At 41.2% G+C, this 20,587-nt stretch overlaps 1 protein-coding gene across 2 annotated transcripts in view; it reads right to left on the reverse strand.

The window, feature by feature from the left end:
• Nucleotides 1–19,364, reverse strand: part of stk32a (serine/threonine kinase 32A) — a 61,119-nt gene extending 41,755 nt beyond the window's left edge. The window contains exons 1-5 of one of the 2 annotated variants that reach the window (XM_080482741.1): nucleotides 19,291–19,364; nucleotides 19,002–19,112; nucleotides 17,522–18,070; nucleotides 12,584–12,639; nucleotides 10,789–10,940 (exon numbers count right to left, since the gene is read on the reverse strand). In XM_080482741.1, the coding sequence (XP_080338867.1) occupies nucleotides 10,789–10,940; nucleotides 12,584–12,639; nucleotides 17,522–17,573 (260 nt within the window). In that variant the 5' untranslated portion in view covers nucleotides 17,574–18,070; nucleotides 19,002–19,112; nucleotides 19,291–19,364. Of the gene's footprint in view, nucleotides 1–10,788; nucleotides 10,941–12,583; nucleotides 12,640–17,521; nucleotides 18,071–19,001 lie in introns of both variants that reach the window. The other variant, XM_080482740.1, reaches the window with a different exon arrangement.
• Between the last annotated feature and the right edge of the window lie 1,223 nt (nucleotides 19,365–20,587).

Consider the following 20,587-nt stretch of genomic DNA (forward strand, 5'->3'; position numbering starts at 1 on the left):
GCAGAGAGCAATACGCTACAAACAGTAACAATGGAGAGGACACAGACATTCGTATGGACAGACGACCAAGTTGGATCATTATTATGGGAGACTCTCAACTATAAAACTACTAAGTCCCGGGAGAATATGGACTGGGAGTCATGACACCCTGAAGGCCTCCACTGTTGTTATTGTTGATCTACTTGCGCATGTGCAGAAGAATAATTTACTCCAGCCGTGGTGCGCATACACACTAGCAGCGTTTCCGAAATAGCATTTTCCAAAGGTTTAGTTTTTTTCCCCAGTTTCCAACGGACACGGAGTTGGACTGTTTTTGAAAATTTCCACCATTTTCAAAAATGTGCATTTTCAGCGGCTCAAAGCGCCGTTGTCGTGTAAACGGACAGCCAAAATGCAATGAAAGGTTTGTGTTTTCACTTGAAAACGTTGTCGTCTAAACAGGGACGAAGACTGTGGCCAACCCAACAGGGGTCCAAATCTCAACCCACCTGCCGTAACCACTGTGCCGCTTCATGGCGTTCAGTGTTGACTAGTCAACAGCAGTTACTGCAGCAAGCTTGGGAACACGGTCTTCCGTCAAACTCAATATGCAAGGGGAGGTTTTTTTTGCCACGCTGGTAAACTCCCTTCCCTTCGGGCCTTATAAACTGGAGGTGGTGCTTTTCTGCACTGGATGGATGAGGATTGATTGAGCTGACTCCAAACTGTCTGCGAAGGCTCAGATAATGCTGAGACCACTTAACAACCGACTGCCGGTGGCATCGCAGTTTGGAAAGACTATATGTGATACGTCCGTCCTGAAGATGCTCGAGAGTTTGACAAAGTCACACAGAGACACGCACAAAGATACCTTTCTGATCCTACTTCAATGCATCAATAAATGTTATATTGGATTACTCAAAAAATGTGAAGTAAAAGAGGTCTGAACATATTGAATTGGAAAAGGTTACTTTAAACATACGCAGACGCTTATGAAGTAGTAATAATTTTTTGGTTAAAGAATGAACACAGGAGCCACCTTAGAGTGAGAACTACAGTACGACCGAATGGAAGGGACCAAATGCAGTATTATTAATCACTGAGACAAGCTGTAATTACTCAGTACACCTGCAGCCGTCAGGCTTCACCAAAGCTATTGCTGAAATTTATGTGCGCATGTGAATGTGTGCATGCAGCCGTGTGTGTGTGTGTGTGTGTGTGTGTGTGGGTGTGTGTAGAAAGTGAATCTTTGTTTAAGCATAATGTTAGCTATGTGCTAATGACTATGGAGGTAAAGTTCCCGGTCAGGACAGTGTTATATCGAAATGCATTGAAAGCCAATGCAAACCTGTTGTTTATAGAACAGAGACTTACATGACAAAGGTTAACAAAGATTATCCTCCAGTCACATGATGAGAAACCTGTTCGTGCTTTATACACATTACATATATGGAAGTTTTCTTGATCTGAAGGATTAACACTCTGGATGTATTGATTTGTGTCAAACACACTATATAGACACAATCTCCACAAATATCAGATAAAGCGTCACGTAAATGCGATGTACTAAGTGGAGACTGTGTCTGTCCTCAGGAGGATTGTGTTGTACAGTCGTGAACAAAACCAAAGTATTGTTAAAAAATTCCAGTACATTAAAAAAAGCAAATGTTGTAATAGTCTGACGGATTTCTTTCTATGATGAATTCCTTTTGTTTTGCAAGTTGATGATGTTTTCATGCAACCTGTTAGTGTTTCTATACATTTATATAGATTTGTGTATTACCTCTAGGTGTATGTCAGAGGAATAAAAATGTCAGTAGCTTTTTCAGAAAAAAAGCTTTAGTTAAAGAAAAAAATTTGACGTTTTCATAGTTTTTTTTCAATTCTTTTTCAATATAACATTTATATAATTCTGTGTTCCATGCTGTACCTCTGCAATCAAATTGGAGAAAACGTTCAACATTTGCAAGTGTTTTCTTAAATGGGCACCAACACGTAGTATAATGAGGAGTTTACAATGATTTGACTCCAGAATGTCTGATAAGCTTCAGTAGAATGTTGGTAAACTGTAAACTGATGAATTGGAACGTGACAGATCGAGTCTTGCACAGAGAGTAAGAGCTCACCATAAACCTAATGACATCACATTCTCTTAAAATATGATGTTTCACGTTGATACAGGATGATATTTGTGCACCAACACAAGATTATTTTTGTAAATTAGTTAAAGTATTAGTATAGTATTAGTACTATTAGAAGTTACAATTTCCTTCCCAATGAGCCGCAGTACTCCTGCTTAGGTTATATGTTCAAACATACCAAAAACGACCTTTCAACCACAAATTATAAAATCTCACTTAAGAAGTTCTGATAACATGTCCTGAAGTATTTCTTTAACTTATTCATGGTTATCAAAGAAGAACACAGTTAAAAAGCTGACATAGTTCAATGAAACATTAACCAGCCGTGCAAGATAAAGAAAGATGTTTGAATTCTAATGTTTGTGAAATATCGAGGAGCCAAACGTAAAAAACATTGCTAAAGAGACGTTTACACAAACTGTAAACCGAGACGAGAAAAACAAGCTTTGTTCGTGGTTTTAGGAGTGAAGAAGACAGCAGTTTGTATTTGCGAGAAAAACTCCATGGGACTGTGTCTATTAATCTTTTGATTAACTGTCGTTACCTCTTTTTCTCTCCCCTGCCACTTGACTGTTTCATGCACTTTTCCCACCCTTCAAGGCTGCCTAAGCATCTCTCGCCATCACACACACACACACACACACACACACACACACACACACACACACACACACACACACACACACACACACACACACACACACACACACACACACACACACACACACACACACACACACACACACACACACACACACACACACACACACACACACACTGTAAGAACCTCTGACCCAGCAGAGTCAGTTGAGGTGGAAAAGAATCCGCGTGGCTGCTGTCACAAGCATTTAAAAAACACAAAGCAGACATTAATTGTTGTTGTTTTCTTGGAAAAGAGCCAAGGAAAAAAAAAAGGTATTTATTTATTTATTTGCTATAATGTGCAATGTATAGAATATACTAGTCTGGTGAATTTTGTGTTTTACCTTTTTTTTGTGCTTATTGTGATTTACCTGAGAGGAAACTGATACCACGTCTGGCAATGTTACTTTTTTTGAAATAAATAACTCAGAAATGTCACAAGGTAAACCTGAAAACTTGTATACCAGCTTATATTATAGGCTGTTCTAAGCTAACTTATTTTATTGGATATTACTAAAATATAGCTTAACTGTCTTGTTATGTTGAATTGCTGTAGAAGTTTCAGGTTACACAGTGCTGTAGTGATCAGTATTCGCCCCTCACAGTGAGAATATCCCAGACTGACTCCAGCCTTTCTGTGAGAAGCTTGTAACTTCTGTGTATTTCTTCTTTTTTTTTTTTACTTGGGTTCTCCAGTTTCCTGCCACAGTCCAAAAGGCATTTTTATTTTTAGGTTAGCTGGTCAGTCTTGATTGCCCTTAGATGTTAATGCGAGTGTTTCAGTTTATATATATATATATATATATATATATATATATATATATATATATATATATATATATATATATATATATATATATATATATGGATGTGAAAAGGCGGCACATTTGATATCCACAAGTATTATTGAGGACAATGTGTTGCTGTTAAGGAAGGGCTGCAAGGCCATCAAGTCAATCAATATCACAGTGAGGTCCTCTGTGAAACCAGTTTAATCAAGAAGAAAACCAACTCTCATGCTTGGCTGAGATTTTCATGTTTTCTGTCCCAGCGGTCTGTCCATGAAAAATGAGTTAGCCATCATTGCTCACTGAGGAAAGTTGTTGTGTCCTCAATGCAAACAAGAGCAACAGACTTACCTCAATTTCTCACGTGGTTGTTGAGGGACTAAACCACTAAAAATACATAATTACAAAAAAGGCTCGTTTTTTTTTAATTCTTCTCTATCATGTTATTGTATATTCAGTATAGCTGCTAATCAACACGATATCTCTGCAACCCACTGGCCTGCTGCTAATTGAGCTTTATGTTTTATGCCGTTTCAGCAATATCTGTACCCTACTTAACAGAGCAAATGGGTCTCTTATGACAATAACAGTGCAACTCATTCTGAAGTCTAGTCTGCAGTCTCCCTCGCACTTCCTCACTCTCGCTCTCTGACCACGGCCCCGTGCTGCTTGGATGGTGACTGAATATGAATGAAGTCTGGAGCGACCCGCTGCTGCTCCTGTCACAATGAATTAGAAAAGGCACTGATTATGATGTTGGCCACAGGTAAGCTGCGGGGCCGCAAAAATGACCCAAGCTGCCATTAATAGGGCAGCACAACTAATGCGTATTAAAAGAGCCATAGGGAAACTGCACATGTTTATAACTGGAAGGGAGCCTGACAACTCCCTCTCCGAAGCAAACACATGCTTTATTCCACGTTTACACGGAAAACTTCCGTTGTGTTTTGGGTGTCTAATTAAAACGTTGCTCAGAACCACTGAAAATGCAACTTTTCGAAATCACTCTCCGTCTCCATGGGAAACGTTACTTTTTTTCTTCAGCGTATCCTCAAGTAGAGCGACAATAACAACAATGGCAGCCTCCAGAGTGTCATGACTCCCAGTGCATATTCTCCATACAAACGTCCGTGGAACACAAAAACAATGTGTTCCCACTTGAAATGTTTTCGTGTAAACCGGGCCTTCATTACCTAATACCTTAGTTTTTTTTCTCAAAAGATGAAAACCTTCCTGTCGCTGAGGTTGATTTTGAGATGTGGAGTTTCCATGGATTGACCACATAGAAATGCAACCACGTGAAAAGCCGTCAGTCACCGGCTGCCTGGTTAAGAACGTTTTTTAGTGGTCGATGTCCTGACCAGTATTTGGAGCAGAGAGTAGAGAACAGCAGTCAGGCTGCAGATTAGCACCTGTGCATTATGTTGAAATGCTGCAGACTTTTCATTAGCTTCTCTGGCATCAAGCCTGGTCTTTTCTTTTTTCTCTCGCTCTCTCGCTCTCTCTCTCGCTCTCTCTCTCTCTCTCTCTCTCCCTCCCGTCGTATCCTTCGGCTTGTTTTGCCCTCTCGTTGCCGTCCCTCTGTCGCTTGTCTCATGCTGCCATTTTTTTCTCCGCTGTCTGTCCATCGTTTACTTCACATGCATTTCAATGTGACCTCCTGGTGGCCTCCAGGCGGTCAGCCTGATGGGAGATCATACTGCACGGTGCTTTTAGAGGCAGAAGCACCCCGGGCCACTCTAGTAATGGAAGTCTCCAGGATCCACAGGGGCACACACTGGCTAATGGTACTGTGTGGTTACAAAAAGACTTATTTCCCCCCCCCCCTGTGTCAAAGGTAAACAATAGTGACATGTAAAGCTGCACAGTAGTACCTAACACTGCTGCACTTATACAGCACTAGATGTAGCTCTCAGCAATAAAATAAATCCTTAACAATAAAATGTATATTATGTTAAAAGTAACCCAATTTTTTTTTTATGATTTTATCACAATTTCCATCAATCTAACTAAACCAAATCCTTCAAAAACTATTATCAGTGAAAGTCCGTACAGACGCGTCTGATTGAAAACCATGTCGGTCCACACAACAACGCGCAGCACTTCTAAAAGTTAGACATGCATACGAACCACACGTACACACTCAGACCATCTGACCACAGCACCGTGCTGTAATGGACACAGCCGGCCAACCGCTCCAACCGTGACAGGTTGGATCGATGCCGCCAGCCCTCCGACCTCCCTCCTACCGCGTCTCTCAATAGCTCCCTTTGAGTGACAGCTCCCATCAGTCTGTGTCTTATGCCAGCTGAACACACATGCGTGGATGTTCTGGAAATAAAAAGTACATCCACATCGGGAATTCATGCCAACACGTGACAAATCACACTTGGAGTGAATGAAGAGATACCTTTGTTGAACTTCAGTATGAAAGCAAAAGCAAAAAAAAACCACATTTTGATTGAAATAAGTTCTGCATTTAATTTGGGATGCCTTCCTGCTTTTGATATGATTTTTGCTACCATATTTAGAGAGTAACTGGATTTGATCTTGACATTCGGGTTTTCTAGATGGTTTGACGTTGCCGTGCGTCAGGTCACCTTGACAACAGGCCAAAACACTCGACATGCTGACGTGTTGTTGTATGTATGTATATATTTATATATATATATATACCTAGAGTACAATCAGACATCATATTTTTCTCAGCACACGGTACTGAAGCTTCTCCAAGCTAACTTCATTCATTGAAAATGTAGACTTACACAAAGAGGCTTTTGTGCCGGCATGATATAGCGTGCCCCGTTTCCAAAACCAGAAAGGATTCTTGGGTAGGAACATGCCTCTTAGTTGTTGAGTCGTTATGACATTACTCTTTGGTTTTCTTCCGAGAATAAAAATGCACATGAATGGAGAATAACACTGAATGATGTCTTGCTTTGCATAGAGGAGCAATGCATTAGTAAGATTACATAAAGACTCAGAAAAAGGAAAACAGTCCCCGAAGCGAGTGAAGTATCTACTTCAAAATGTTTGAGACTTTTGTTAATGTTCCTCCACTTTTCCTTTCACAGCTTTGCAATTACCTCACAACAATAGGATGCTACAATGGTATGTTCCATCATAGGAGTACATGTCCCAGAGTATACACTTGGGATGATGGTTTAAAGTGAAGTGTCCTATAGACGTGAAAGAAGGTAAGCTTTAAACAGTCCAGACTGCCACTGTGTCCACAAGCTGCTTGGAAAAAAAAAAAAAAAACACATTAAAGCTGAAATTGCAGTTATGTAATTCCTTTCACTCTAGACAGCCGCTACATAAACTCACATTCTCCTGAATCAAAATAATTATTGCAATCTCACCAAAACCTGGATTAAAACTTTCTCTTTCCACTTTAAACAGATTAACATATGCAATGTCATTTAAATACGTCACATGATGAGACAGTCACTCCATTGAACGGCTTTCAATATGCTGAATATATAACAGCAAACTAGAGGACTTAAACAGCAAAACAGTTTAGTCAGTGAGAAATTCTCAATCAGCATCAACTTTTACACTTTAACAAACGATGGCCTCACTGCCCTAACTCGAAAAACTTGAAATAACGGCCTCCGGAGCTATTTTATTAAGCTTTGTTTAACCTTGACCAAACTTAATGAAGCCCATCTTTTGAAGTTGACTACATGATGCTGAAAACGTTCAAGCTAAATAGAAGCTGCCTTTGGATTATATAGTTTGCCTTCTATCATAGCAAGTTAATTAGATTATGAAAAAAGAAACACCATTCATCTATCTTCTTTCCTGCTTAGTCGGTTTGGGGGGGGGCGGTTGTAGTATAGAGAGCAGAGAAGCACAGGCCTTCCTGTCCGCCGCAACTTCCTCCAGCTCTTCTGGGGGGACCCCAAGACGCTCCCGGCCCAAGCCAGAGACATAATCTCGGCTCCCTCTTCACCACAACGGGCCAGTTTAGTGACTGCGTTACTGCAGCCACCTGTCCGAACCTGTGGCCGATCTCACGATCCCTCCTGCCATCACTCGTGAATAACGGGGAACGTGAGCTCGGGTTACACCGTCGTGAGACAGGTTAGTTTTACCCTAATGATGATCTGTTGTTGCAATAGTAATTCTGCCTTAACTCACAATTGGTTTTTTTTAAATAACCCCAAATTACTTAAATAAATGTGAAAGAAAGTCTGTTATCACAATGTATTCAACAAAAATGGCACAAAAGCCTCCAGCAACAATCTGCAATAACAATTAACATGATTTTGGGGGAATATGTTTTTTTTTTTTGTGCAGTTGAATATCACCAGTACACAGACATTATGCAGATGCAAACAAGAAGCATTAAGAGGGAGAAAAAAAAAAAAGACTTTGCCTTACAAGACACTTTTTAAAAAAGGATAATAGGTCAAAAACTTGACAATGAACATTTTCCATGTCTTTTCTTCTGAGCATTGTGAAGTTCACATCGAGCATACTTGCACACTGTTTACTCAGTGCATACATTTCCTTCATCTACAAACACAATTAGCTGCGCAGTCCACAGTAAAAGAGGAAGCAGTACTCAAGGCCCATGCTATCTGGAATCTCTCTTTAGAGTGCAGTGCCAACGAGGGCAATCCTTACACAACAGGCTGCAAACCAGTGATTTGACTTTAGTCCAACCAAAAGTTTAGTTTCTTCAAAGTTATTACTTTCTATCGCCCATCACGCTTTGAAGGAGTGGAAAAAGTCTTGTTTCGAAGTCCAAAGGCCTTTTTCCTCTCCTTTACACAAAGTGTGTTGTTCGGTTGTGCACAGTGTGCAGGCACGACATCTGAGGTCAAGCCGAGTAGCAAGTGCAGTGACAGCAAGAGAAGGGGAAAAAAAAAATAAAGGAAGTGAAGCAGGTGGTGAAGAAGGGAAATAGGAGAGCGGGATGAGAGAAAAAAAGAGGAAGGTGAGAGAAAATGAATAAGAGGTGAAAGATAAGAGGACAAAGGAAGAAGAAGAGAGAGAGAGAGAGCAGGCTGGCAGAGAGTTTTCTGCATGTGGAGCCGCGGCTCATTGCACTTCGTATGCTTGCAGGTAATCTCGCTCTGTTTCTGACCTTGAGCGCTTACCTCAGGACAATCATAACTTGTGCCAACTCAACACAGTCAGAGAGAGGGAGAGAGGGAGAGAGAGAGAGAGATAGGGAGAGAGTGGGCGACTGGGTACACCGCTGACCGAAGCACATCTCTGGAGGAAATCGCTGCCACCCATGGGGGTTTACGCTGCCAACAGCATTAACTTCCAACTTTTATTTTTTGTCCAACACAGCATGCAATCAAGCAAGAAAGCAAGCGCTGGCATTGTTTGTCTGATGAGTCTGTATAATGCACTCCTCTCTATTTCTCTGGTCACTCTTCCACCTTCACTCACTTTTGTGCCACTGTGCCCTTTTTGGGCAACTTCAGCGTTTCTCATTAATTCCCGCCAAGGACAAACAATTATTTCGTTTGTTTGGATGGGACAAATCAAATAAAATTGTGTTTAATTGTTCTGATTGTTTGTATGTTTTTGGAGGGAGAAACCTCAGACAGCTTCGAGACCCTTAAAATGAAAAGAAGGATGAATAAATAAGGCGCTTTCATATCCACTAACCAGGAGGGATTGTGGCGGCTGTTCTTTGGGCAAACTTCCCCTTCTCGCTGTCTCTCTTCTTGACAGAAAACCAGAGTGGCTTCCTCTCAAACCATGCAGAGCGGGAGTGCTTATCAAGAATTAATGATCCCTTTCAGACGGAAACTTAACAAGCCACACTCATCAGGCATCTCAAAAGTACGATTCCTGGTGCTCAATAAACTTTGGCTTTCAAATTATGATGAACGAGTTGCTTAACCGCATGTGATGACTCATCTCGACATTAGCACTAACAGTTTGAAAGGGCTGGCACTGTGTTGAGGGAAAGATTCTCCTCAACACTAAACGCAGTGAGGCAAATGGGAGGCTGCCAAGAGAGGAAAGTCATGCCCATAAAAGTTGCGCTTGAATCAGTGAGCAGACTACGTTTTCCTTTTAGCAGCATGAAAAGGCTGAGATGACGTGGACAGAGGCCTGAGAGCGTTCTTCAGTGGTCAACACCTTTCCAGAAGGATGTCCAGGCAGTGGCGGATTTTGCTCTGGACGAAGTGGGCAACTGCCCAAGGGCGCAAGCTCAACAGGGGCGCACCGTGCACCGGCTCAGATATGGTCTTGTGACTCCGCCCCCTGTCTGCGCAGACAGCTGTCAGCTCCTACAGTTAGAACCAGACACAAACTTTCTCTCTTTTTTTTTACGGAAACAGTCTAGAGAAATGTATTTCTGGGCGGAAGTGGCAGACAGTGTGCAGGCTAGGGTCAAGTGGTTGATGTCCTGCTCTTTTCTCTTTTTTTTTTCTCTGTGTGTGCATTGACTGGTTTAATGAGGAAATACGATCACCGTAAAAAATTAAGTGTCTGAAACCGAGTGCACTACTCGAAAACAAATCTGCAAATTGCTCTTTGTATGAACCACAAACCTTTGTGAAGACAAATTGTGCAAGATGAAAGCATTCATATTTCTTTAGCTTACATATTTAATGAATTGAGAAATATCCATTAAAGTCACTTAGAGCTCTGGCCGTATTTGGTATCTTAAACATTTCGAACCAAACTAACCATAGTATGGTACCCTGATGAAATACTTGTGATAAATAACAGGAAAGGTACTGCCTGTTTTGTAAAATCAGTGAAAACACCAACAATGCACCCCTCACTTATGCTTTATATTTCCCATAATAATACAGCATAGACAGAAATCAAGTGGAATATTCTTATACTTTTTAATTTTTTTTGTTGCCATTTTTATTCACCTCTAAATTGTAAATTCTGTCTAATTTGGGGCAGGTGCCAAATTTCCAACTGATTCACTTCCTTTTGTTTAACACTTTAATACATCAGAAATATAAATGAGTAGGTGCCCAAGAAAGGGTTAAGGAATTCTGAGTTTCATCCAAAAAGTGGGCACAAGCCCTCACGTGAACTAAATTGCATAGGATTAACACAAAAAACTGCAACTGTAACTAATTGTGTTTATATGTATAGCAGGTCCGTCTTGGAAATGAGATCATGGTCTCACTCAGCTTCGGTTATTTGGGCCAATAAAGGTCGAATAAAAGTGAAATATATATAGGCTGAAATAGCAACATGCAACCACACTTTCAAGTACTTATTCATGCATGACAGCCTACCAGAAGTTGACGAGGAAAGGATGTTCAAGGTTCTGCATGATCTGCAGCTCTTTCAGGACGTTCCTCACTTCATTTCGCTCAACACATTTGAGCTTGTTCATGTACTTCATGGCATACATCTTCTTGGTGTCCTTCTTCTGTACAATGCAGACCTGATAACGTCACATAGAGGGACATTATCACTGCACACACTGCAAAAAATATATATTTATACTTCTTCAAGCAGCTCATATATTCTATATAAAGTAATGGCGAATCTATCATAATCAGTAAGATTGATTTTAGGATAACATTTGATGAATATCCCCTCTGGATATTAATACAATAGCAGTATGGGGGATTCATTATTTAGGTTTTGACAAATACAAATAGTTTTAATACAGTGGTGTGTCTCCATATCTGTATGGAGTATTTATGGGAAGCATCATTTCACTTATCATGAAGCAGCTCTCTGTATCTGCTGATTAACCCACAAAAAAAAAAAAATAAAATTGCCCACGATGCTCTTCCATGTCTTTGTCTTCATTCGTCCTCATGTTTGTCTAAAGCTTTATTGCATGGACGCACAACACATGGAGTATTTATAGCCGTGCTGCAATAAGCAGAAATGTTGTCCTTCTAGCAAGGTTGGAAGGAAACTTTGCATGGGAAGGATTTATCTTTAATCTCTGTGATCAGGAATTTAATCCTCTCTTAAGATGTTTAACTTTTCACACCAGTATATTCTGCATTTCAGTGATGTGAACAACTAGGTTATTTTTTAAATTAGGATTTCTTTTGCATGTCAGCAGACAATCTGGGAAACTAGTTTAAAACACAACCGGTATATTACAAATTCAAAGAAAAAAAAAAGTGGATTGTAGTGCCTGGAGCAATTTAGATAGCAGTTATTGAGTGCAAACATCAAACTCATCATTGTATATTGACGGTTATTTCCCATCTGACAGCGCATCTGTGAATAGACGTGTGCATATTTTTGATGTGCAGAGGTGTAATACCCCATATTTATTTGTAGTTGTGCTTGTCTGTGCCACAAGCATCAATAAGCCAGTGATTACTGCTATCTAAGAGAGTGATCTGTGGACCAGCCGGCACAGTTAATCAGCCAAACCCTGATCACATCACTCCTCCCATTGAACAGCTTGCCATGGCCTGTGATTCGACTGCTTATCTGTTGTTGGGCTCCGTAATGCTGCTGTGTGGGCATGTGCAACGTGAGTGCGCACACGCCTCCCTATATGTGCTTACATGTACTGTAAGTGCTGATTTGACTTACTCCGCTCTATATGGCTAAACAACAAGGGGGTACATGATTGCCATCATCTCCGATTTGTTGTCGGTTGCCCGCAAGCAAATTAAACCACCAAGTTTCACGAAAGAAAGAAAAGAAAGGTCGGAGTTACGCGATGCACCTGAACGCATCAACCATGTACTGGCATCATAAAGCTCGTTAACCTGTAAAAATACATAAATTAGACGTGTCGTTGTTTAAGCTGCTGGGTTCAAAACATGTGAAAAAAGTAGTGGCTTATAGTCTGGAAATTATGGTAATCAATTAGTATAAACTCTGGTAGACATGCTCAGTATTCCACATTCAGGAAGGTGTATGTTCATTTGTTTGTCTGTCAGACACATATTACTTCCTGTTATTATAGCTCAGTCTTGTGCAATATCATTCTAACGCCTGTTTTTAGATGTGGGACTCTTTGATAGATTAGGCGTATTTTTACTGTACATTTATTGCAATATCAATACCTTCTGAGAGTCTGAAAAGATAACACAAACACGGACTTACCTTTCCAAAGCTCCCTTTTCCTATTGCCCTTAAGATCTGGAAATGGTCAAAATTTACTGTAGAGAGAAAAAAAAGAGGCAAATAATTAATCATTTGTTAAACTATTACAAACAGAAACAGACATTTTGTGCTAAAACATTGTGTATACTATATAGCACGGTACAATTATTGGGCTTAAGATCTATATTTCTTTTTTTATATCTTACACCACTAACAAATTGTTGTGGATTTCATTTGCTTGCTTTTGGAGACGAGAATTAAACGAACATGATTTGCTAACGAAAGGTGCAACTTTACATAAAAGTTGAAAGTCTCCTTTGAGAAAAATAAACTAGGCCACGGATGTGGATAAAATGGGGAAAAAATCGAATGTCAATCAAGTTACAGTAGGTTAATTATGAGGTTCCCCTTAAACTTATTGTAGCAGTACGTTACTGAAGCGAAAGCAGATACTCCGGGGGTATAAACAGTACGCCATTGACATCAGATGGCCGTGAACTGAAAGGAGCTTCAGCGCAAACATGTTTTTCCTAAATGTTTATATTCCTACAACCCTCATAGCACTTCCTCACTTGCGGAGACAGAACCTTAACCGGAGCCGGTCCCCCCCCCCCCCCTCTCTCTCTCTCTCTCCATCTATCAGCAACATTTATCGCCAATTGTAAGCGGATGGGGCTGTTTGTTTCTTGCTGTCATGACAACCGGGACAGAAGGTTTTCCCTCTCTGCTGTTTCCCCAACGCTGGAACAGCTGCTGCCCACTCTGCACACTCATCAGACGACACACATGCACACACACCTCAGAGATACACAACCATACACAGACAATCGCATCATCCAAAAGACACACATTGATAACTAATTCAAAACATCACCTGCCTCTTTTGCAGTTGCACGACGTGCGCGCGCGCACACACACACACACATGCGCACACGCACACACACACACACACACATACTTTCAGCCTGCAGTCACTAGATCTATTGGATGTGACAGTTAATGTTATGCTCTGTTAGTCACGTATCATGGGCGCTTCCTCCTCTCACACTATCTGTGCTGGAGTGTTTACACAAGCCAATTCTGATTGGCTCCATATGAGTCCTTCCTTTAAAATGGACTCGCACATATACACACATATGACACTATGTAAACTCAGCACATTAGCAGACACACACTTGAGATGAACAACATGGTCATTTTCCTGCTGAGAAACTTGGATATTCTCTCCTGATGGGTTTTGGGAGAAAGGCGGCTGCGGCTTTGGATGAGATGGGAGAGCTCTGCGATTGTAGGACGAGGAAGATGCAGACACGGATAGAGAGGGTGGGAACCAAGATGGAGACTCATCTGTTTACCAGGAGCACTCTCAATGGTTTAAGATGATGTATTAATTGATGGACGCTTGAGTGATAGACCGTGTAATGATCGAAGTCCACACATGAGTGGAATTGGCACATTGAAAGCCTTGCCATGGCTTAAATCAGCGGAGGAAATCACATGGAGAACGAAACTCACCCACCAGTCAATTTACATTTGACTGACACATGCTAATTGTTTTAAATTGAAATAATCATGTTGGTGAAATGAGTTTAAAAAAAAAAAAATGTTGCAGCGGTGATTCATTTTGGACTGGGTGATGATGTTTACTCTCAAACCAGAGCAGATGACGGAAATGACGTCATCTACACCCGTTACAGCTTCTTGAGCGGAATTTCCATTTAAGCAATTCACCCATCTTCGATACCGCTTTACCTAAATTATGGTAGCAGGGCGCCGGGGTCAATCCCTGCAGACTACACACACACACACACACAAAATGAACTTCAAAATCACCAATTAACCTCAAATGCATGTCTATGGACTGTGTGGGAGGAAGACAGAGGTCCCACACACAGGGAGAACATGAAAACTCGTCCCGGAAACGTCTCCAGACCTGAACTCAAACCAGGAATATGTGTGGTGAGATGTCACCATGTGGTCCGGGTCAAACTAATATTTTCCAAAAGCCGCCGTAAAGAAGCTACAGTCTTTCTGGGTTTATGTTTTTAGGACAGGTGGAAGCAAATGAGAGCTCACTGGGAATGCAGCACATCAGTTTGTTTATGAGAGACAAAACGAAGCCCGTGAAGCAAAACCCAGCCAACCCACTGTCAGACCTGGTTTCGGTTATACTGCGGGGCAGCTTTCTGCCTGTCATACTACAGGAACTGAAAATATCAAAAGAATTATAAAATCAAAAGATTACCATGACATTGTCTCGGCAAAAGCAACTCAGCACAGAAGAATGGTTGGGGAAAAAAACAAAAATAGACTGGCCTGAAATGAGTCCTGACCTAAAATTGACTAAAATGACCAAAATCTGCCATTGCAGACAAATTGATTGAATACATCACAGTAGGAGAGTCAGAAAGTCTCAGCATGGTGCTAGAAGTTTCTAGGTCAGACCTGGGCACTGTACTGCCTGAGGGGGCCTTCATGTGGCTGTTCACGACTGGCCCACAGGGGTCACTGAAAAAATAGGAATGTTCATTTCTAAAGGAAAATCAGATGTTTTGCTTTTATTTTCGAAATGGGGTCGCTTTCTCCAGTGGGCATACTTTTCCCATCTTCATTGCAATTTGAATTACCATTATCAGACAACATATGCAGAGAAATACAAGAGCTTGACGGCTGCCGAGCAGAAACATGAGCTCGAAAAACAACATCGCAATGCTTTTTATTAAGAGATATATCCATATCAAGCACAAACCGATTGTGTTCTCCTACAAACAGCTCCTATATTTATTTGTGAAGACAATCCGATTTCGCAGTTCTCGCCTCTGCTCATTTTCTCTGTCTGACTCTCTCATTTCTCCCACACGGAGGCCAGTAAATCACTCAAGTGGCCACCACTGCGGGAACATCAGGCTCTGCGTTGTTGCTCTGACGACTGAAACACAACCCTTGGGTCCATGTGGTACGGAATAAGGTATAGCAAGCGGTAAACAGAACCCGTCCATTAACCAGACACTCCCGGCTGCACTAAGTGGCAAAAGTTTGCGGCACATGGGGGACACTTGACGTGCACACGCCTCATTCTCTGAGGAAATAAACATGTCTTGACAGAGTTCACCTTCGCGCACACGCCACTGTGTAAATCAATGAAGGTCGCTTGAGTGTAAACAGTAAACTATGCACGTGTGTCTGCACTTAAACCAACAAAGGAAATGACTATTATTAGCGCTTTTGTCTGCAATAGGCCAATAGAATAATCATCATACTTTAAGTAAAAGTAATAACTTTATGAGATTGTAACATTTACTGTCACATTAATATCCATCTTAGGGAATCTTTTTTTTCCAAAATAAATGTGTATGATATATTAAATCTGTATCGTAGAAACTACTAAACAAAACACCTATGCACATATTGGACTCAAGGACAAAGGTGGTTGGACCACGGGTGAAGATTACCATTCAAAGTGTTTATGTCCGCTACTAATCTTTTCTTTTAAAGCGTCAACCTTCAGAAATGTTTACCGTACTAATAATAAAGAGGCGGTGAGCTGTCGCTCCTGAAACGTGGAGTGAAAACTCAATTTGCATGTTTATTGCTACTTAAAGAAATGAATCGCCGATGTTCTGTACAGGTATCACACTGGCTGTTATTTTCCCAATTGCAATATTTAAATTGAGCAAAAGTTTTTCATTATTTGTTTTTTGCTTTTCATGCTTTCTAAGATTGTTAAAATCACGATCTGAACTCATTTGTATGATATTTCTTGCCACGTCTTTGACTTCTCCATGTTTATCCACACTTATCGCTACACATTATTCCCCTTCCCCCCCGTTTCTACGTATCTACTGTGTTTTCCAGGTATCTTGGGGCTACAAAGCAGGAAAGTCATATAATGGCCATGCTACAGTGTCAAGCAGCAACAACAAAGTAAAGGAGCACCCATCTGGTCTGCCGCCACCTCAAATGGAGAATCCTTTTCTTTTTCTTTTTTTTTCGGGGGGGGGGGGGGGTTCTTCTTACTTTGTTTCCAGTGACCTGTGCTTATTATTCCCCTGCCCTACCTAGAATCGCCCACGCTGTTTTGTGAGCTCACAAGTGAAATACATCTTCACCATTTTAAATAAGGCCTCTAAACATTATCTGTTTTGACTGACATCTTTCCAAAAAGTCTGCGAGATAATTAAGCGTCAATCATTAAATAATGATGATTTTGAATTATGGAAGGAAATTAAAGAAACCTTATTTGATTTAGTTTTGGTATTAAATAGACACAGCTTTGTTAATCTTGTGAAATAGTTGTAATTGTAAGAAAAACAACAACAAATTTTGTCTTTGATAGACGATAAAAAAAACAAAAAACATTTGGGCAACTTATTTTACTTCTGGGAAAATGACTGGCTCGTGTGGCACTGACTTATTTGAAGGCGATGGATTTCAGCCAGACTGGAAGAAAATTCAGAGCCTGACTCAGATCAATAAATTCACAATGTATTATCTACAGCAGACACAAAAGATAAAAAAAAAAAAAAAAAAAAAAAAGATTAATTCAAAGTAGAAGCCTTGACAATACCTTGATCTTTATCAGTTTAAAATAAATTTTAAGTAAAATCCACTGGAATATGATGAAGTGAAACAAATATCTAAAGAAAAAGAAAATATTTGAGTTTTGTGACAAAGTTTGTATTCTATTATTTGCACCTATCTAGAATTACATTTATTGTTGTGGTCATTAATTAATCAAATAGATGACAGTCAGCGTTTCATCAGTCTATAACCAAACCTTCAGATAAGAGGAATAGTCTAGCATTTCTTCAAGCAGTCTGCTCACAGCACGCCAGTCCAGGTTTTGTGTAACTTCCCTTTCTATTTTTGCAACATTTATTGCCCAAAGAGAGAAAGTAAATAAAGACACGCCACATTTATGAATGTTTTATTACTCACCTTCATCTGTATCGTCGGTCACCGGAGCCTTGCTGGACTGTCCAAGCCCCATGGCTGCTCCTCGTACAGATCTCCCTGCTCTGCTCAACTCAACTCAGCAGCGGACGGCTCTCCCTCTGAGACGCACTCATAGCCTGGTCAACAACTAACCCCAAACACGCACACACACACACACACACAGACACACACACACACACACACCCACGCACACAGTCTCACGTGCTCATGGTCTGTTTCTGCTGACTTGAACTGGTCCCGTCTTAACTCTCCACCTTGACACCTCCACACATCACTGCACACACACACACACACGCACACACACACACACACACACTCAGGCGCTCAGGGGAACGCTAAAGGCACTGAAGCGCTGACACGCACACACACGCACACACATGTATACACACACAGGCAGGACCACCACAGCACTTTTCTGTCTCTCCTCGCTGCTGCTCAGATGAAGGAAGGCGGGCAGATGCCTCCTGCCAGCCGGGAGCAGGTTGGGTGAAGTGCTTGTGGCTGTGACCCTCTATTGAGCGAGAGTCTAACCTGTGAGGAGAGGTAGGAATATATGACACCAACCACCAGACAGAGGGAAGGAGGGACAGAGAGATGGAGGGAGGGAATAAAAAGCAGAGAGGTAGATCATGTGACGCTTGAATACATCTGTTTTATTTAGTACAACTTCCCAAAAAATGTAATGAGTGACCATTAAAAGTAGCAGAGCACCAGTGACAATAGTAGATTTGATTAAAAATCTACTAAATGAGGAGTGTGACAAGAAAACTTCTCACACAAGCAGGTCCCTTCCCTTCATTTATCAATTATTACATTTTTAAACATGGCCCACAGGAGCACTGCGCTGCTGTGATGGATGGTATGATCCCTTTTCCCATTAAGACACACAATTGGAGGCTTTTGATTTATAGTTTGAAGGTGTTATGTGCTGTAAGTGGAAATCCCTCTGGCTGCCCTCTGCAGGATGACAGACAAACAAAACACTGGACATTTTCTATAATGAAAAATGAGGATGACAAGCAAAAAAAAAAAAGTAACTAACTTATTTAACAGTGCAAGAACATATTGAAATAACTAGTAGATACATTGATTTCTGGGGATAAGTATCTCTAAATTGATGCCCTGTAAAAGTGATCGACAGCTTGTCTACATGACGGAGTGAACTGATGCGTCAGGTGACACAGGTAAACTGACTCCATCCGAGCCTTTAGGGGAAACCCATAAACGAATGCCATTTCCAGACTGCGTGATAAGGTCACAGCAGATTATCTGAATACCCCTCTTGGGTTGAATGAAATATTCAAAAACTAGTGTGGGGAGCTGCAGTGCTGAGCTCCCCGCAGAGGACGTTGTGCTCGGAGCCTCTTTATCTGATCAAATGGGAGAACATGCGCTGAATAGAAAGTACCCCCACACACAAACACACACAAACACCTCCTGCATCCAAGCGGTGGACGCTTACCTCTGAACATGAGACCATCTCTAGCCCCGGTTTGCTGCAGAGACGAGAGGAGCAACAGTGCAGCTCAAAGCAGCACTTGTCCGGTGTCCGGACGACGACGCACCGGGACACCTGCCACCCGAAAAAAATATATAATAAAATGAAATAAATTTAAAACAAAAAACAAATCGCGAATCACACAGCGAGACGTGACTGATGCGACAAGATAATCCAGGCGACAAAGGTGGGGAACCAAAACAAGAGAGGCTGGGAGGAGAAACTGCATGTTGTGCAGTGACGAGCGACTGACCTCCACATCGCAGCCGTGCGTCTGGAGAGGCACGTTTCACTGGCTGCAACTGTCAGGCTTCCCTGTGCCTGCCTGTCTGCCTCCCTGCCTGGCTTTTACGCATCGAGAAAAAGGAAGAGGAAAACGAAGTGTCCTCTGTTCGGCATTTTCTACCGAGATCCCTTCATTGATTTCACAATTCTAAGCTTTAATGGATGGAAATGTGCGGATTAAAGTCACTTTACTGTGTGCGCAGTCACAATATGGAGCTTGGACAATGGCACAAAGTGATGAGATGACAGTTATTTCATCACAACGATCCGATTACTTCCCCTTTTTGCATTGTTTTTTTTTTTTTTTTTTTTTTTTTTTTTTTTAATATAGACACTTCGTTTCACCTCTTATGATCTTCTCATCCCTAACTTTTCCCCTCTTGTCAACACCATGAAGTCAAAGGTCATGGTCAGCTTTAGAATAGCGCCACCTAGACCCGATGTGTCGTCACTACCTTGCAGATGGGCAGTTTTGGAAGGCAGTTTGAGGACAGGCTGCTTTGACCTGGCGCCCCAAGTGAGAGGAAGTCTCTTTATAGAGCAGCTGAGCCTCCTGCTTTATTATAGCGTTCAGAGTAATGTGGAAATAGTAATTACACAGGGAGAACAAAGCACGCCAATGCCTCTCCGATGTCCAATCGCAAGCCTTATTGAGTTTTATGGTATTTATTCTCCCTCGGTGTCGATACAGCCTTGCAGTAGTGTAGTGGTTGTTTCCTCACGGCAACAATAGTTTGAGTCCGTCCTTCCAGTTTGCATGTTCTTCCTGTACAATGTGCATGCGTTGGTTTTCTCCAGGTCCCCTTGTCCCCTAAGCACTGTCCAAAAACTTTCAAATGATTTCAAACTCTTAGCTGCTCATAGGTCTGTCTCTCTCTGTTTGCCTTGTGATAAACTGATGAACTGGATAAAACCTCATGAATTGGATGACGCTATGCTCATTTGGTCAGATGGTATATCTTTTACAATCCTATTACTGCAGTATTGGGCTCACAGATATTATCATCAGAAGTTTCTATTTATTGAAACAAAGTTGGCAAATTGAAGTGTAATTGTGCACATAAACAGTACTAAACCCTCATGTGGGATATTCAATTTGCTTCACATTTCTTCAGAAAGATAAAGTTATGTGCGGAAAATGGAATGACTCACACCGCTCTAGTTTACCTCACAGTCACTACTGGTGTCCTTCTGAGCAAACCACTAAAGAGTGACGCTCATTCTGAATCATCGTCTTACTGAAAAGCCACATGGATTTGAAGAGA

The sequence above is a fragment of the Lipophrys pholis genome (assembly GCF_963383615.2).
Source record: "Lipophrys pholis genome assembly, chromosome: 16".
NCBI classification, from domain to species: domain Eukaryota; kingdom Metazoa; phylum Chordata; class Actinopteri; order Blenniiformes; family Blenniidae; genus Lipophrys; species Lipophrys pholis.